Source organism: Emys orbicularis, chromosome 2, assembly GCF_028017835.1.
Source record: "Emys orbicularis isolate rEmyOrb1 chromosome 2, rEmyOrb1.hap1, whole genome shotgun sequence".
NCBI lineage: Eukaryota > Metazoa > Chordata > Testudines > Emydidae > Emys > Emys orbicularis.
In genome coordinates, this window is record NC_088684.1 from 136,813,247 (window position 1) to 136,832,644 (window position 19,398).

Consider the following 19,398-nt stretch of genomic DNA (forward strand, 5'->3'; position numbering starts at 1 on the left):
TTGGAGAACCTGGTTAATCTCCTTTTCTCATAGTCACATTCGTTTAGAAAACAAAGCCCACAGAAGCTTTTTGGAAATCTGTTAATACTTCCTTAAAAAAAGGGAGAGAGAGCACAGTGAAACTAACTTCCCTTTTCTGTCTTAATGCCTCAGCGCAGATTTGTTGGCACCGAGGTTCCTTGAGTGCTTGTATGTACAAGCCACAGAGTTTTTCTTGCACCCTATTGGTAGGTCATATGGTTGATGGTGGCCGGGCTTCAGACTTCCGGGGTGTGAATTGCAGTGTTTATTAGCATGCGCTAGTGTGCTGTACTGTAACTGCCCCACGTGGACACTTCCAGTGCGAACTAAAAGGTTCAGGATCACGAACTAGGTATCTTTTTGTTTGTGCCAACGGTGTCCACGCAGGAGAGCTATAGCACAGCATTGTAATCCAAACTGTGGGGCTATGTAGTTAAGTACCAAAGGCAACCTCAATGCGGAGTAAGTACGTTCACACAGGGAGTTAGTGCAGAGTAGCTACTGGGCTTTAAATTCACACCCTAGCTCACTCCCCACTAACTTTTCTTTGTAAAGAAACCCTCAGTATTTGCAGCTGGTTTATCACACACCTCTCCTCCTCCCCCCAAAAAGGAGGAAGAAAGCTTTAAAGATTTCATTCCGTTGGGGGGTTTTTGATTGTTGTGTTGTGTGCGCTTAATCTAGTATTTTTACACCGCCACTGCATCAGATGATCCCTACCAGTTTCATAAGCTCAGTGCCCCCTTTCAGACACTTTTTAATATGCGTTTCTGGGGAAAGAGGATGTTGGAAAACAATTCCTCTTTTGCACAACATTGGAAAAAAGGTAGCCAGGGACTGAGTGGGGAATTATTTACATGATAAATTGAAGAAATCTCTCTGTTTTCACACTGATGTGATGATGATGAGCATGCTTCCTTTTTACTTAAAAATCAAAAAATTGTTTTTGTGGCCCTACAGGGCAGGGAGAGCAAACAAGATGCCATTCTCCCTTGCTTGTTATCAACAAATTCTAAACTAGGTTCCAACTGCAGCGTCTTCATTACTGATGATGTTTTAGAAGACAAAGAACTCAAATTAATCTTTAGATCATAAGCATATTGTGCTTGTTGTCTTAAAACCCAGCCCTCAGAAGTGTCAGCTGCTCTTCACTGGGTATTATTAGTTTCATCACACTTTAGCAACTCCAATGTGCAGGGCACTGGGCGAACACACAGTAAGAGATGGTCCCGGTTCCAAAGAGCTTATAGTCAAAATAGGCAATGCAAACCCAGGGGCAGCAGAGGTACAGAGAGTGGTAGGGACATGGCCAAGGCCACACAGCAGGTCAGTGGCAAGCTGGGAATAGACCTAAGGCCTCCTGACTTACACTCCAGTGCCCTATTCACTGGACCATGCCCACCTCACAGTTTCAGGCACTAAAGGCTTATCTGCAAATGTTGCCCTCATTTATAGCCATGCACCCCCGCGTTTATATAGGTTTACATGGGACCGGATCCTCAGCTATATGCAAGGAACAGACAGTGTAGGTTGGGGGTGAGGCAGAGAACAGAGGGGCGAAGGTTTGCATAAAGCTCACCTTTGCCCTCCCCTAAACTTGGTCAACTAGCCTGGTCCTCCAGCGTAATCTAGAGCCACCTGAAGTTACACCATGGGCCTCAAGGAGTCAAAATGAAAAGCTGGGGATTGGCGTGTCCCAGCCATGCCCTCTGGCCATACACACACTCACTGATCTGAATGTACTTTATCCCTCTCGTCTATTTCTTACAGAGATATGCTAGCACCTAGAACATCATGGGTGCTGCTATAGTGCAGGATTCATTTGCGTGATGTGCCACTGCAAATCTGATTAGATGTATGTGTGATGTCAACGGAATAGATCATTTCCTCAGCTGGCAATGTCAATGGAGTTCCACCACTTTTCCATCAGCAGAGGATCTGGCCCATGGCATACTGTTTTCCATGCTCTTCACAGCTTGTCTGTCTTCTTTGCCTCCTTCCTAGGTGCTACAGTAGCTGTAGACTCTTGTTATAAGACTAACCAGAACGGAGTTTATTATGGACACTGCAAAAAGGCGAACAGCACGTTCATCCCCTGTGCAAAAAAGTAAGCAAAAAAGTACTTAGCTCATTGAAGTCTATGAGGTTCTAGGAAACAGAGGTAATTCATGTCCATATGAAGAAGCAAGAAACTAGGAGAACTCTCTTCTAACAGCTCTTCCTTTCATATTGGGGCTGGTTTGTATTTCTCTTTTTAAGCTGGAGGTTGCAGTAAAGCAGGGCAGTTTCTGATGAAGAGAGAGAAGTACAGTTTCTAAATACAATTCTGATTCAGGTAAAGAGAGCATAATAAACTAGAGTGAGATCAGTCAGAGAGAGAGAAGCTTTTGAGTAAGGAAGAATGAACCTGAAGAGAATCAGAAGCGAGGTTCAGTTAAATTAAACATTCTGTCCTGCAAAGTACTGTGAGCATCCTCAATTCCCCATGGAAGTCAGTGAGAATTGAGCACCAGGACTTGTCTACACACAAACTGGAGTTGAAATAACATGGGTTATAATTCAAATCTTTAGTTATTTCAGTTCTAGTCTGTGTGTGGACTCAGGGATATGGCATATCCCTGAGTTTTGCTGTGCTCTGACATTATTCTAGAAAATAAGCTCTTGTTTTCCTCCCAGAGATATACAGTGTGGGAAGTTATTCTGTACTGGTGGTTCACAAATGCCTACAGCTGGAAACCTACTATCTTTTGACACATGTAAAGGCAGTTTTCCTAACGACAATAATGAGGACACAGGCATGGTCGCTGCTGGAACTAAATGTGGCAATGGAATGGTTAGTGAAAGAAGTTTTTATGCCCCGTCATTTCTTTTCCATTCGTTTCGTTAGTTGTTTCTTGTTTATAATCACAGACACTCTTACAAGACAAAAAGGACTTTTAAAAGTCATATTCAAGGTGACTCAACTGTGTAAAGTCTGATTTTCTACTACCTCACTCTTTGTGCCATCATTTATTCCTGTACAAAGAGAGTGTAAAGTGCTACCTTCTGATTTGGTTGCATTTTACAGTCTGCACTGGAATAAAGTTACTAATGGGACATGTGGAGTCTAAGGTGTCTAAAGCTCATAAGAAAGTTACTCCCATTTATTCACACCTCTGCATTATCCAAATCCCTTCCTCATCCCAGACCCCAAAACAACTGCCTGTGTGCAAACCCCCAGCTAGCCACCCTGCCCAGCAGCTGGAATGCACGCACCCCCCTCCCCCAGTGGAACCCCCTGCCCAGCCGCTGGCAGGGTCGGCTTTAGCAAGTGCGGGGCCGATTCGTGGGGCTTGTACTCACCAGGCGGCGCTCTGAGTCTTCGGCGGCACTTCGGGTTGCCGCGCTCCGGCCGGGGGGAGCGGGGCTGCGGGACTTGCCGCGCTCTGGCCGGGGGGAACGGGGCCGCGGGACTTGTGATTACAGCAAAGTCTATACCCTGTCCAGCTGTTTACGACTGCAAGAGAGAGCACTAAGGGCACTGGGATGAAAGGCTGCCATCTTGATTATCCCAACACCTGATTATCCAAATAAAATCTGTGGCCCCCCCAGCCCAGGCTATTCAGATAAATGTGAGGATGTTGTATTGGGGTAGTTTCTCAGGGCCCTAGTCATAGACCAGAACTCCATTGTGCTAGGTGCTGTACAAACTCAGCACATGATACATAAAAGATTTAGTAACACCTCTTAGCCACAGTCAAAGCTGGTTTGGAAAACAGGGAAGGGGGATATTGATATAAACACACATTTTCCCTTTTTAGTAACCTATTCACAATTCAAAGTTTCAATGAAAAATGACATCAAAATTTCCAGTTTCATAACATTTCTACCAACCCTAGGTACAATAAAATAACGCTTTGGGCCCCAATTTTCATTTACATGAACTCCCCTGTATGCTGCTGTAGCTTGAAATGTGGAGTCAATATAATTGACTCCCACTTTAACACCCTTTTAAACTGCTGTAGCAGTGTACAGTGGTCTTGGTGTAACTGAGAATCACACTGTTTTTCTTTATACAGTGTCTGATTCTTAGTTCTATTAAGGACCCTTTACATCTATGTAAAATACATTTGTACACACACTTTAATGCCCCTTTACACTGCTCACCACATTATAGTTGAGACAATTACTACATTGTGATGCAATTTATGAAAGCTGAAAGTCCCTTCTTGTTGATCACACATGCACTTTGCATTTCAGGTGTGCAGCAAGGGACAATGTGTTGATATCGAGAGAGCCTACAAGTCAACCAACTGTTCCGCCAAGTGCAATGGCCATGCTGTAAGATTTGAGTCTTATTGCCAATGACACTAAGAAAAGCTCTTGTGTGTGAACTAAAGCCCAGTTATGATGTTACAGTAACAGCTACAGGATTTTTTTTAGTCCAGGGGGTTGGAACGTGTGATCAAATGAAAGAATCCAAATGAACTGAGTCCGAAACTTCCTATGGTTTCACAGGAGCATGTGTAACCCAATAATATATCAGTACCTTTGCTTAGGAGATCACATACAATGATAGCATAAATGATTTTTAGGAGGGAACATAGTCCTGGAGTAGCAAACTGGACTGGAGGGAAGGAGACCTGGGCTCTATCCCTGGGAAAAATTCACACCTCTGAGCAATGTAGTTAGAGCGATCTAAATTTTAAGCGTAGACCAGGCCTTACCCTCCTTTATAAAGTGCTCAGAAGTCTAGAGATGTAGGACCTGATTCTCTGCTGCCACACACCTTGTGTAGTAATTTACATTGGTGTAAAATGCCATGGAGATGGACACGGAGCACTCTGCATTGGCTTTGCATAGGGTTACGGGACTGTACGAGGTGCAAGAGAGTGGAGAATCAGGCCTGTGAATGTACATTGTAAGAAGTCAGTACTATGATTACGTGAGCTAACTTCTTATCCATCTGAATAGGAATTTTACACTTCACTGCAGTGGGACCATCATTGGAAGCCTGATCCAAAGCCCATTGAAGGCAGTGGAAAGATCCCCGTTGACTTCAATGGGCTTTCAATCAGGCCTGATATACTTATGTATAATCGGCCAAATTCTGTTCTTACACTGGTAAGAATGTGGATTAACACTAGCCACTGGCATTAAGCCAGCTTCTTCACTCTCTTGACCCTGATTTAAAGACTAATATCAGACCTCTGTTTCCTTAGGTGTGTGACCATGAACTGGTATGCCAGTGTGAAGAAGGATGGGCACCGCCCAACTGCGATAGCTCTACAACAGTTCAATGTGAGTAGGCTGTGATAAAGTGAGATACTGGTCAGACTATAAACTGTGGGCCAAACCGAGCTGGTGTGAGCTGCACAGCTCCACTGACTTTAGTGAAACAGGGATTTGCACCAGCTGAAGCTATGACCATAAGGGCTTGTCTACACTTAAAATGCTGCAGCAGCGCTTCAGTGAAGACACTACCTATGCCGACGGGAGGGGTTCTCCCATCAGGGTAGGTAGTCCACCTCCAGAGAGACAGTAGCTAGGTTGATGGGAGAATTCTCCCATGGACCTAGTGCTATCTACACCAGGAGTTAGGTTGGTTTAACTATCTTGCTCAGGGGTATGGATTCTTCATAGCCCTGAGAGACACGGTTATACCAACCTAAGTCCCTAGTGTAGACCAGGAGACAGCACCTTCTTTCCCCACGTATCTGCTCTCTGCATGTCTGTCATAGCTGCTTATTTGAGTAACTAACAAAAGCTGTTATTTCTGATAGCCCTAAAGAATTGGCACATCTCGGGGGTGGGGGGGGGGAAGGAAGGAGGCTCTGTCTTCACTGCTTTAAAATGTGTTTTTTACACCTGTAAAATCCTGGTAGAGACCATCTCCCTGTAGTTTTTACCACAGAGTAGCTAGGTGAGGACAACGCTAAACTGCTTGCCCACAGTTGACTTCCCGTAATTTTGCCTTGTGGTAAAACTATGGTGCATTTTCTCCACTAGAACTTTACAGCAGGATAGCTAATATGTTAGTCACCCCATGGTAGAAACATCTTTTTAAGCAGTGAAGATGAAGTCCCAGACTCATTCCTGCCTTCAAGTATCTACAACAAAATAAAAAGCTAAATTGCAGTCAGAGGGGGTCACATGCAGAACTGGTGTAAGCAGCTGCAAACCCATTGTGGTTGGTTAGAGGAAAGCCTCCTACACCAATTTTGAATTTGGTCCAGAGTCCCACAGAGGCGCTGTGAGGATTAGTATGTGTAAAGTGCTTTGAAGACAGAAACACCCAAACATACTGAATTTTATTAAGTCCTCACCTGCCCTCTCCCCAACTTGTGTTATTGAACAGGAAGCCTTTTAAGGTCATTATGTGCGAGATTGAGCTTGAAGGCTGAGCTCCCAGTACCGACAATCTGACATTACACATCCGCAGGAGAGGCACTGGGGAGACGGAAAATTGTGTCTCAGAGACACCACTCCAAATCACCATTTCTCTGGACTTCCATCTTTCATTAGTTGGAGCAATATGCTGTGTCAGCCTTTTCTGTGACACATCCTCCTCCCCCTGGCAGCCCTCTGGCTGACACAATGTCCTGATCTACTCTCCAACCTTCTGCCAATCTCCCTTGGGAGGTGATGAGTGAATATCGAGCAGACATGCAATTCTTGTTCTCCCCTTACATGCCCAGACCCAGGATCCAGCTAGACACAGCACTACATAGTCATGCAGAAGAATGGAGTGGAGTCTGTCTCCCTCATGTGGCTGCTTGTGACAGGAACACAATTTAGCCTTAAGAAAGCCCTTACCGTAGGAAAATGAGGAGGCCATATCTACATGCCTATGCTACCTCTCAGTGTTGTTGAGAAACAGTCACATGTTGCAATGTATCATCTCTGCAGATTTCGCCATCATTGCCGGTGTGCTAGCTGCCCTTGCCATCATTGTGATAGGCGCTGCTTTAATCATCCGCTACCGAAACGCTAAGAAGAAGCAAGCTCAGAGGTACCATGTTAATCCTTTTGGAATCAAAAAAATCTTGAAGGAATTTAGGCTGGAGCTTTTCAATAGGAGATGGGCTCCTAGCTCCCACAGTCTTCTCTGAACTGTGCAGGAAGGATGTGAGATGTCAACCCCGGGACCTGAAAATGCCATGGTCTCACCCTGACCTCTCAGGACTAATTAATGTCCATACATTGCTCTTTAAAAAAGTAAACTGCTATATAAGTCAGTAGTAAGTCAGCTATTTAAACTCAACATGCGGAATGCTTTCCATGGTACAATGCCTCTTTTTTTTAAGACAATTGAGATAACACATACAAACCGAAGTGCAAATTATAAGTCACATGGAATGTCTTTGTAGTGGCCAGAGCAGAGGTGTATCTGGAGAGACAAACCAAGGCTTCTCAGGGCAAGAACAGAAGAGAAGACCAAACGCTGCACCTGTCCAGAAGGTGAGAATCTGGATGTATGGTTGAGTTACAGACTGCTTGGTGCACCACATATATTCTCCCATCACTGTAATAGAATGGCTAAAATTTCAAAACTTATCTGCAGTTACTTAATAGGTTACCTAGGGAGATGGTGCAATCTCCATCCTTAGAGGTTTTTAAGGCCTGGCTTGACAAAGCCTTGGCTGGGATGATTTAGTTGGTGTTGGTCCTGCTTTGAGCAGGATATTGGACTAGATGACCTCCTGAGGTCTCTTCCAACCCTAATCTTCTATGATTAATAAGGGCCTGAGTCTAAAGATTAATCTAGTGATTAGAGCAGAGTGCTTGGAATCAGGACTCCTGGGTTCCGTTCCCAGCTTTGGTAGGGTGTGAGTGCAGCTTAGTGGGTAGACCAGTTGGCTTAGAGTCTAATTTCTGTACTTTGTCAGTCTGGAGTGGGGGGCTGCGAGCAAAATCAATAAGCAAGATAAAGATTTTAAAGTAAGGCTCATGTCAAGTTGCTTCTCTTTTCCTGTTTTCAGGTCCACGACACAAGATTCCTCCTTCCCACTCCTCCACGCCAGGCAAACAAGCCACAAGTCTATGTTGTAAGCACAACTGGAGACTGTTTTCTTTTTAAAAAAAAATTTTTTTTTGATAAAGCCGAACACAGCATTCAAAGGGATGTAATGGTCAGCCCCCGCTGGGGCCAGATCCCAAGTCCATGGAAAGTGGAATGACTTCCATTGATGTCAGTGGACATTGAATCAGGCCCCTCTGTGTTGTTTCAGGGCTAACATAGATGGCTAGAAAGAGGGAATAATGCAGCCCACACCTGCTGTCTAGAATATATTCATATCCAAACAAACGCATTCCTTGCAAAATGGGCACTGGCAACTCATCCAAGGATTATAGATCCCAGTCTAGGAAAGCACTCATGTACCTACTTAGCCAATCTGTTCATTATCTGCTTATTCAATGAGACTATTCATAGGCTTAAAGTTAAGCATATGCCTAAGGAATTTGCTCAGTCAGGAACAAAGAACTCGCAACTGAGAAAATAACTGAATAGCTGCCCAACAGTGAGAGCTTGTGAGCTCCTATCTGGCCTTTAATTGCTAGCAGCAGTGGGTGTACATCAGAAGTAGGTGATATATGCACAAGAAAAGGTGAAAATGCTCTCAGCCTTTTAGTGCTTCTCTCATTTTGCTGAAGAATGGAGCCCATTTCACAGAAAAGTTTGCCAGGTTTCAAAGTTTTCACAGGAAAATGGACCCTTTCAAAATTCAAAAAGTCTAACATGGAAATCTTAAGCTTTTGATGCAGAGATGGTAATTTCTTCAAATTTTGCAGGAAAGAAAAATGTAATGGGTGTGAAATCACCAGAAACAAATAAAAATATACCTTGTGCAAAAATTGCTACCAGTTTTGCTTAGCTCTAATATACTTCAATACATTTTGGAGATCTTTCCTCCTTGATGATGGGTGTCCAACTCCCATTAATGCTAACAGGGGACTTGCATGTGCATGTCATGGAAGAATAGGCCTCAGAGAGTAAAAGATTATCATCACATATTTTGATATGCTACTGATCCATTATATATATATATGCGCAACTGCAAAGCATATGCTACTGATCCAATATATGCACAACTGCAAAGCATCCCAGGTCTATAGACTCCTACACCAATTTTCTATTCAAGTCCACAGTATGTCTAGGCAAGTCTTCTGTTTGTCTGCTTGATGGACTTGTTTGTCTGCTTGATGGACTTGTTTCTGTGCACCTTCATGAGTTTGCTATGAGGCCACCTATGAGCTATAAGAGCTTGACACGATGGAAAGACTTCCATTTGCCTCCTAGGCAAGTCCTTTGGGTAGATTCAATATGCAAAGCCATGCCACTTTAATAAGGCTTTTGTAAATATTGGCCAAGAGACAAGACTGAGCACTGAGCCTGATTCCACAAAATGCTGAGTGCCCGCATCATCTACTCATGGACGCTCAGCATCACAAAGTAGGTGATTTGTATCTTTCAGGATTGGCCCTATTGTGATTAGAAATGGGCCCAAAACAAAGCTCTAGATCTAAACAATCCCTAACGCTTTGGGAAATTTGTGTCCCTTCCCCCCTCCCAATCCAAATTTGTGTGTTTCAGGCCCATCTCTAGTGGCGACATCTGAGCCAGAGCAAAATAATCTCGGCGCTACAATGATTAGAGTTCATAGATTTGAATGTTTAAGGCTGCGGGCAGAGCATACACCTTAAAGAATGCTTATTGGATTGGATTTATCTTGATATTTATAAAAAGACCCCTCTCCCATCTTCAGGTGCATGCTCATCAATTATAAAGCAATTAAAAACACAAATAGTTAAACTGATACGTCAGCTCCAAAGGATTAAAGAGAAGACCAGGACAAAAACTCCAACTTCAATTTGCCACCACATCCCCTCTGGTAAAAGCCTGGGGGAACAGATAAGTTTTATCAGTAGCATCCTAGATGTCAAATACTACAATCTGTGCTGTATTCAGCTGTTTGATGTTAATAGTTCAGCATGTTGTCTGCCAGAAAACTGTAAGCTGCCTTTGTGTTCTGCAACACTAACATATTGTAACTTATTGTTGCTCCCTAGAATATCCCAGAGGAGAGATCCAATGGCAGGCCAGCGAGCCATCAAAATACAAAAATGGTGAGAACCTCGTAAGTGGATTTAAAGAAGAGTGAAATATTGGTCCCATTGAAATCAATGGCAAAACTCCCCTTGACTTCAATGCAGCCAGGATTTCATCTCTAGACTTGTAAGGTTGGGACAATTCAGAATTAGGGACAGAGGCCTTTATGTTTTTTCTCTCTCACGCACAATATCTCAGAGCAAACATTTTATTGTCTTCTTTTTCAGCCTATCGTAAAGCCAACCATTCCACCACCTCCAGTTCCTACTGCCAAACCAGGCTTTTCTCCTGTCATGGGCAATTCTGTAAGTAGACTTCCATAATCCTGGTCCATTCTTTTCTCATGTATTTTATCTAACCAAGTTACACACGTGATATAATCATGATGTAGTGAACACTAGCCAGTGTTTTCAGTTTCTAGTTTTATGGTTAAAACTGATGGAAGCTAATTCAATTGTAAACTCTTTGGGGACGGGACCATCTTTTTGTTCTGTTCTGTGTTTGTAAAGCACCTAGCACAGTGGGGTCCTGATCCGTGACTGGGATGGCTAGTGATACAAATAATTAATAGATTCAGTAGGTCCCATTTTTGCAGTGTTCCTATGTATAGCGGGTCGAGTAGTCACTAAAATGGCCTCAGATGTACTGAAGAGAAGAGGTCATTGATAATTTTTTAATACAATTGAGGAGAAAATAATTTTAAACACAGTGGGCCTGGTTTGCATTTACACTAAGGCCACATCGCACTAACAGAGCTGTAGAAAGGCACCATTGGTGTAAATGAGAAAAAGGCCAGAAAGTTTGCCTAAAAAGCAAAATACCCAACCAAACCACCACTCAAACTCTTGCTGTCACAGGGCTTGAGCCTCCAGTCCTTATTCAGACTAGCGATTTCTTCTCCTGCTAGTAATCCCATCACAGTCAACGCTACTGCTTGCACGAGCAAGGATTTTTCATTAAGGTTTTGATTCAGCAAAGCACAAGCATGTGTTTAAAGTTAAGCGCAAGTCCCATCAACTTCAAATGGGACTTAAGCACATGCTTAAAGTTCAGCATGTGCTTAAGTGCCATCCAGAATAGAGATGCTTTCCTCAGTCATTGACTCAAACACGTGCCTGACTTTAAGCAGCTGAATAGCCCTACTGAACACCCTTTGCTGATAGAGATGAATTTATATCCCATGCATAAAGTTAAGCATGTACTTAAGTGCTTTCCAGAATCAAGACGTGTATTTCTGTCTGTTTACATTTGTTGTGTGTGTAGGGGAAAGATATTTAGGATCACAATGCTACTTGCTTATCTACTTTTTGTCTCTGGAAATGTCTTGGTAAATATGGGAGAGAACCCCAATAGCACCTCAGCTCTGTACTCACTTTAAAAGGAAAACAACTATATTTTTGTCACAGGTAGCACAGACGAAGTCCACTCCTTCACCAGTCCCTAAGGGCAAACCTGCACCCCCACCACAGGTAAGTCAAGTGCACCATACACATGATATTCCAAGTATGACTGAAGGCAAAATAGAGATCAAGATAAATCTTAACACAGTGCTGCCAATTCAGGATTTCACTGTGAGCTGCAGGATTCTTGGTATTTTTTTCCACAAGGCCCATCCTCCTGGAGTCATGTTACAACAAACTCAAAAACAGTAAGTTTTTAGCACTCATGGCTGTGGAGAAGAGATATAAAACATGACTCCTTAAAGGCTCAAAAATTTGAAGACAAAGAGAATCCAGTCTGGTTACTTTGGGGGGAGAAATGGGGGAGCAGCGCAGAACCAAGATTTTTGGACACACAGAGCTGTCAATACTGTTATCAGCACAGTCCAGTAGTTGGTATTTAAAATGCTTTTACTTTCTAATTTTCTTCTCCTGTTTGCATTACAGTGCAGGGTTTGAATCCTGTGATAAAAGTACAGAATCTCAGCAGCACTACTCTGCACGCGATCTAGGCTCTGACCCTGCAGAGACTTATCCTGTATGCTTAACTTTAAGCATCTGACTAGTCTCAGCATGTGCACAGGTCTTTGCAGAGTCGGTGCCTTTGAATGATTACTCTTTCATTCAGGGATTGTCATATTGCTATATATAAGTACAATGTCTAGCATAATGGGGCATCTATGTACTACTGCAATACAAAAATTATTCTGTAGAACTGTGGGCCAAATTTCAATTACCTTTACTCATGCTGAGGAGCATTTTATACAACATGTGATTCAGTGGGACCATTCTCTGAGTAAGGTGTCATTCAGAATGAGTAAGGGTACCAGATCTGGCTCTTAATAGGGCTGCTGGAATATAAGATCAAACCATTTGTCCATCAAGTCTAGAATCTGCAGCAATGGTATTCTGAGGCTACAGAGATATGAACCCCCCCCACACGATGCATCTCACCACATTGTGCAATGCTGAATAGAATTTGTGGAAAATCTTGTGCCAGTCACTTGATTTGTTCATTTGTTTGTTTTCACTCAGGCTTTAAAACCACCAGTCAAACCCAGAGTATGAAGCTACTGAAGAAGAATTGATCGAGATTCCTGACATTCTGAGGGACTGTTTCCATCTCTGTTCACCTTGTGGTTCCTGCCTTTGCCAAGGGGAAATGATGATAGTACCAATAACTTTTTTTTTGTAAATGGACTAGCAATTTCCTTGAAAGAAAATGTGTTTTTTCAAATAATGTTGTAGTCCTTGGATAGTGACATCAGCCTGCCATTCCTGGCTTTCCTGAGGAAAAGCTAGGGGAATAGCAAACTGCACTGAGGGGTAGACCATATGTGAGTTATTAAACCAGCTCAGTATATGTTTTAGGTTGGAAATTAAAAAAACCCATCTTAACTGTCAGGGTAGTGGTTAAGCACTGGAATAAATTGCTTAGGGAGGCTGTAGAATCTCTGTCATTGGAGATTTTTAAGAGCAACTTAGACAAACACATCAGGGATGGTCTAGATAATACCTTATATTATAATAATAATAGTCCTACCATGAGTGCAGGGGACTGGACTAGATGACCTCTCCAGGTCCCTTCCAGTCCTATGATTCTATAGTCTAAGATTTGGGAAAGTCTGGTGCGCTGGATTCTGTCTGTAAATTGCAAACTACATGTAAAGTTAAAGGACCACCAAAGAAGCTGGATCAATGACCCAACATTGCCTTCCGTGGTGAACAATACCTGATGTTTCAAAAGGAGGTGCAAAGCTGTCCATGGTAGAACAAAATTCCTTCCTGACCCTTGGAGGAAGTCAGCTTGTATCATTGAAGCATGAGGCTGGATTACCTTCCTGTTGGTCAGTTCATTAGCTCTTGCACTGATTGGCAACGCTTGAGATCTGAGAAGTATTTTGGTTTGGAAAAGATCCTTTGGGATTATAGTACCCCTTTATTCTCAATCACTTAAAAGGCCCCACAGTGAGCCATTTTGAGCTGGGAAGATTGGGGACATGATCAGAGACTGTATGAGAGTCAACCAGCTAGTTGCTTGGATCACAGGTCTCCTGGAGAGCATGCTTTGCCAGCCTGACATGGAACTTCAGATGCCATAATTGAACTCCAAGGACAATGAAATAAAATCCCTTAATTTGTTTTATTCACCACTTAGTTCCAGAAATATCTACTTCACCCACCCTATTCCAGCAGCAACCAGGGCCGGCTCCAGGCACCAGCCGAGCAAGCTGGTGCTTGGGGCGGCAGCTTATAGGAGGCGGCATTCCGCCCAATCCTAGGGTGGCACGGCCGCTTTTGTTGTTGTTGTTGTTGTTCCACTCCGGCTGCCCTGTAGGGGGTGGCGGCACGGAGGATGGGAGCGAGCTGCAGCAAGCCCAGCAGGATAGCCCGCGTCCTTCCCTCCCAGCCGACCGGAGCGGCACGGAGCCCTCCCGGCAGGCGGTGTGGCGGGAGGGGCCGCGTGTCAGTGCCTCGCTGAAGCCCTGGCCGCTCCCCTTCTCTCTCTCCCCCCGCTCCCTTCCCCTCCCCCCCGCTAGCCAGGGCACATCTGCAGGGCAGGGAGTCCCCCTGCACCCTGGCTCCGGCCGCGCCGCAGGTTTTTTTTTTTTTTTTTCCCCCTTGCTTTGCCGTTCTGGCCGCCACGTTTTTTTTTTGTTTTTTTGCTTGGGGTGGCCAGAAAGCCAGAGCCGGCCCTGGCAGCAACACACTGGTATTTTCTTAATTGTAGGATTACTCTTTGCACTCTGCTGTATTATTGTAAGTTTGCTAATGAGTATTAGGCTGGGCACATTGATTTATTATTGTAAGACTGCTCCTGGGTATGGGGCTTTGCACACTAAGATGTTACTAGAAGGTTGTTCATTAGTTCTGGGCTGCTGGCACTGCTGTTATTGATACTTGTGGCATTGATATGATTGATGTTACTAGCATCAATATATTTAGGTTAAAGCACATGGGAGTATGTGTCAAGGAAAAATGTTACAAAAAACAAGATTAACCTTGTATCCAAAGCACCCAAAATTTCATAGAGGTTCCAGTTTGAACCAAGTTTGGTTCTAGGTCAGATTCAAAAGCAGAATGGTCCTTTCATTTTCAGAACTGGTTAGGATGTGGCTCAGGAAGGCAGATTTCCACCACCTGAGCACAAAAGTGTCACTAAGGGAGATCTTCTCCCGGCTGGAGAACCACCGAAGTGAAGTCATAGCCTTGAATTAGCCTCCACGTGAAATTTGGAATCGCATCCTAACTCAAATCCGTATCAGGTCCTGAGCATTCCCTTTGGCCTGTTCTTTAAAATGAGCCATATCCTCAGCTGGTGTAAATCTAAGCTGCATAGATGTTAGCAAAGTTGTGCCAATTTGCACTAGTTGAAATTCTGGCTTACAAAAGTCTTATTGATAGTCAACAGCTACGTTTAAAAAAAAAAAAGTAGATAGAAGTATTGACCTGCCCACTGTTTCTCTGAAACAAAAACAAAAATGTGAAAAATATCCATTCCTTCTTTTATGCTGTGATTTCCTTTGGGCTGTCAATCAAGCACTATAAAATAAAGAACAATGCTATGAAATGATAATGTTTTGTTACTTGCCTTGTAAGCTGTCAGTTTTGGGTGTACATTTATTTTTAGATTCAACTTTATTGTGAGAACATTTGCGTCTCCTACTATGGGATCATTTCTTCTCTATTTGTATTTAGAGATGTATTTAATATAAGCAAGTTTAAACATGGTGTATGAAGATTTTAAAATGTTATTTTTATTACCTATAAATAATGTATTTACAAAGATTTCTGTATTAAAATGTTCTAACAAAAACAGAGTATTTTTTGTAGAACATTATCCATTGCACATAATACATATGAAAGAGGAGTGGGATACTTTATAATCCTATAAAATCCACGGGACTCCAAATTTTGCTCAAAGTGCCCAGCAAAGTTTTGTATTAATGCAATGGGATGGATCTTCAGCGGATGTAAATTGGCATAGTTCCATTGAATTCAGTTTATATTAGCTGAGGAAATGGCCCGATTGCTCTAAATCAGAGAGAATAAAACCCCTAAATGCTTGATGTAAAAATCCACCTTCTTTCACTTGGTCTATCCAGCTAATTTATCTAGCTGGTGGCTATATAGATAATTATATGACCACAATCATCATAGTATTGGAGCACTTTGAAATGAGTAAAGCAAACTCCCAATGCTCAAGAGTTGCTTCTCAACTGGACCAGTCTTCCAGACAATAGCGCATGTATGCAGCAATAGCATACATGTTGCTCTCTATCTTCACTCTAGCATAGACTCCTGCCAGCCATAGCATACAAACTCCAGAGTATATTTGTACATCCCCATTGTTCTGTTATACAAACATGACATCTGCTGTTAGAAAGCCTCAACTGCAAGCAGAAAGCAGCCCAATCTGAGCCAATAATATACAGGATGGAAGAATACTTGTGACATTTTCAGATGTCAAAACTTCCAGGGCCTGATCTGCTGCCCGCAGCTGGTGTAAGTCAGCAAAGCTCCATTAAAAGCCAATGGAGTTGCACTGATTTACACCATCTGAGCTCTGCCCCCAAATATTTGCTATCTTTGATCTGGCAACAGATTACATAATGCGCAGTTGCAAATGAAGGCTATGCTGGAGGGCTGGTAGGTCTGAGCGTTTGACAAGTCTCAAACCCTTGTGTTGTCACCAGAGTTCAGCTGAAAAGGGGGCATGGCCAGAGAACAGGTGCATCTTTGGAAACATAGGTATGTCTATCCTGCAGCCACAGGGTGCAATTGCAGTTTGAGCTGATGTACTTGAGATAGCTAGCTAGGTTTAAGCTCGGGACCCAGATCAATGAAGACAGCAGTACAAGTTTCAGTGTGGCTTTTACAAATCCATCTGGAACCCTGGGTAATTACTCATGTGGCTAGGCCGCACTGACGTTCTGGGACCTGGCCTAGCTTGATTAAAGCTAGCTCAGCTACATCATGTGGCAAATGGCCGACACTACGGTGGTGGGTCCCGTGCTTCTTCTTAGTGTGCTGGGTCAGGGCACTGCCCCTGCCCCTATTCTTGGGCGTCAACGGCTCTGCTAGTGCCCTGGTCGGGGAGAAGCAGATTGGGAGAAGGGACCAGGGTCTGCCCCCTAATCCGGGTCCCATCCCCTTCAGTTTAGTGGACTTCTTACCCTCTTTGCCCTTGGACAGGGTTTCTCTTGGTCTTCCTGCCCGAGCAGAGGGACTCCCCCCGGCACAGGTTTCCTTTCCCCTGGTACTCTGATCCTCTGGTCAATAACAGTACCCCTCCAGACTACAGTCAGCTCTCCTTCCCGCCTCCTGTCTGACTGAAGCAGGGGGTTATTAGGTCTCTGGCCTGGCCTTAATTGGCTCCATGTGCTCTAATTAACCTCTCCTTAGTCCACAGGGAACAAGGCCCTGATTATCCTGGGGCTCCCATCTCTCACTCTCCTGCTGCATCACAGTCAGCTCAAGCTGTAATTGTATCCTGTAAGGAATGGACAGTGCACAGCCTTGCCCAATGGTTGGAACTGGGTGACAGGGCATAGAGGTCAGAACCCAACTCAGGAGAAAGTTACCAAGTCCAGAGAGCAAGCCAGAACTGGGGTGGGGGTGGAACCAGGGGACCAGGCCGAGATTAGGAGCTGAATACCAAGTCCAGGTCGGAGCCAGTGTCAGACGCCAATACCAAGTCCTGGGAGTGAGATGGAGCTGAGAGCCAGAAGTCAGAGGTCGGAACCAGAGTATCAGCTGAAGCAGGAACCAAGAACTGGGAGCTAGAGACCAGGTGTGGGGACCAGGGACAGAGGCAGGAGCAAGTGCCAGGAGTGAGGAGGGAGCCAAAAAACAGGAACAGGATGCGGAACCAGAAACACAGCTGTGGGCAAGGAACACTACAGAGCAGCCAGCAACCTGGGAGGCTGCAGGGCCCCTGCTTTTGAGACCAGGGGCTGCTAACAGGGAGTTTCGCAAGGGAGTTCTCCAGGTGAAGGAGGAGCAAATACAGGACCCTTGGGGTAAGTGACTGTCTGTAGTGTGTGTTTGGGGGTTACTTGCTGTGTGCTGAGCTTGTGTTTGTCAGTCTGTTTGTTTGGTTGGTTGTTTGAAGGACCGTGTGCTGTGGCTGGCAGTTGGAAGCTGTGAGCTTCAAAGGAAGGTCTGAAGGCTAGAAGCCTCTGGTAATTGGCTGAGCCTTAATCAGTGGGCGGGGCATTCACCCAGGCCAGGGCTTTAGAAAGCAGCGCACAAGCGACCAGGGAGCTTTTGCGACCAGGGGCTGGTAACAGGGAGTTTCACAAGGGAGTTAGGAAGGGAGTGCGGGTCCCTTGCCGGTTCTATCTTATACCCTTTATTCCCCTTAAAACCTATAAACCAAACTACATTAAAAACTTCTTGCTTTAAACAACCCCTTCATTAACTAGGAGACAATGCAGGCAGAAGCCCAGCTGCAGAGTGGGGGCTATCCAGTTTATTGCACTGAGTGTAGCATGTATGATTACCTGGCCTGTGGGCGGGTGGCGTATGTGTGCATTCGGTGCAAGGAGCTCCTGGCCCTCAGAGACCACGTACGGACTTTGGAGGCAAGGGTGGCAGAACTGGAGGAGCTAAGGGAGGCAGAGAGGTATGTTGATGAGGCTTTCCGGGACACAGTAGAATTGTCCCACCTCTGGTCAGACAGCCCCTGCGCTGTTGAGGAGGATGAAAGGCCAAGGGAAGCAGAGCAGTCAACGGGAGCAGAGGGAAACCTTCCCATAGTTGGGACCCTCCTTCCAGATGGTGCTGGGGTTGCCTCTCGCACTGAGGTTACCTCTCCGGGGGAGGGAACTCCAGTTGCTAGGAAAAGGCAGGTATTAGTATTGGGAGATTCGATCATTAGAAACATAGATAGCTGGGTTTGTGATGACCGGGAGAACCGGATGGTGACTTGCCTGCCTGGTGCGAAGGTTGCGGATCTATCGAGGCATCTAGACAGACTTATGTGTAGTGCTGGGGAGGAGCCGGTGATCGTAGTACATGTGGGTACCAATGACAAAGGGAAGGGTAGGAGAGATGTCCTGGAGGCCAAATTTAGGCTGCTAGGGAAGAGACTGAAATCCAGGACCTCTATGGTGGCATTCTCAGAAATGCTCCCAGTTCCACACGCAGGGCCAGGTAGGCAGGCAGAGCTTCAGAGTCTCAATGCGTGGATGAGACGATGGTGTAGAAAGGAGGGGTTTATATTCATTAGGAACTGGGGAAACTTCTGGAATGGGGGGAGCCTATACAGGAAGGATGGGCTCTATCTAAACCAAAGTGGAACCACACTGCTGGCACTAAACATTAAAAAGGTTGTAGAGCAGTTTTTAAACTAGGAGATGGGGGAAAGCCGACTGCTGCAGAGGAGCATGTGGATCGGACAGAGACTTCTCTTAGGGGAGAGTCTAATCATAGAGAATCTCCAGCTTATAGTCAGGAGCAGAGGATGGAGGAGGATAAAGTAGGGGCCAGATCAGATGATAAACATTCACATAAAAAAGAATCTGACACATCAGAAAAGGGCAGTCAAATAAACAGTGACAAGTTTTTAAAGTGCTTGTACACAAATGCTAGAAGTCTAAATAATAAGATGGGTGAACTAGAGTGCCTTGTGATAAAGGAGGATATTGATATAATAGGCATCACAGAAACCTGGTGGGCTGAGAGCAATCAATGGGACACAATCATTCCAGGGTACAAAATATATCGGAAGGACAGAACAGGTCATGCGGGGGGGGGGGGGGGGGGGGAGTGGCACTATATGTGAAAGAAAATGTACAATCAAATGAAGTAAAAATCTTAAGCAAATCCACATGTTACATAGAA

The 19,398-nt window shown here is 44.5% G+C and overlaps 1 protein-coding gene across 1 annotated transcript in view; it reads left to right on the plus strand.

Moving 5' to 3' along the window:
• LOC135873436 (zinc metalloproteinase-disintegrin-like NaMP) overlaps window positions 1-12,618 on the plus strand; it is a 44,201-nt gene extending 31,583 nt beyond the window's left edge. Inside the window, exons 15-25 of the mRNA XM_065397931.1 lie at window positions 2,026-2,128; window positions 2,698-2,854; window positions 4,261-4,341; window positions 5,223-5,301; window positions 6,910-7,012; window positions 7,371-7,461; window positions 7,983-8,048; window positions 10,072-10,128; window positions 10,339-10,416; window positions 11,518-11,580; window positions 12,586-12,618. Coding sequence (XP_065254003.1) covers window positions 2,026-2,128; window positions 2,698-2,854; window positions 4,261-4,341; window positions 5,223-5,301; window positions 6,910-7,012; window positions 7,371-7,461; window positions 7,983-8,048; window positions 10,072-10,128; window positions 10,339-10,416; window positions 11,518-11,580; window positions 12,586-12,618 — 911 coding nt within the window. The remainder of the gene's footprint in view (window positions 1-2,025; window positions 2,129-2,697; window positions 2,855-4,260; window positions 4,342-5,222; window positions 5,302-6,909; window positions 7,013-7,370; window positions 7,462-7,982; window positions 8,049-10,071; window positions 10,129-10,338; window positions 10,417-11,517; window positions 11,581-12,585) is intronic.
• The last annotated feature ends 6,780 nt before the right edge of the window (window positions 12,619-19,398 follow it).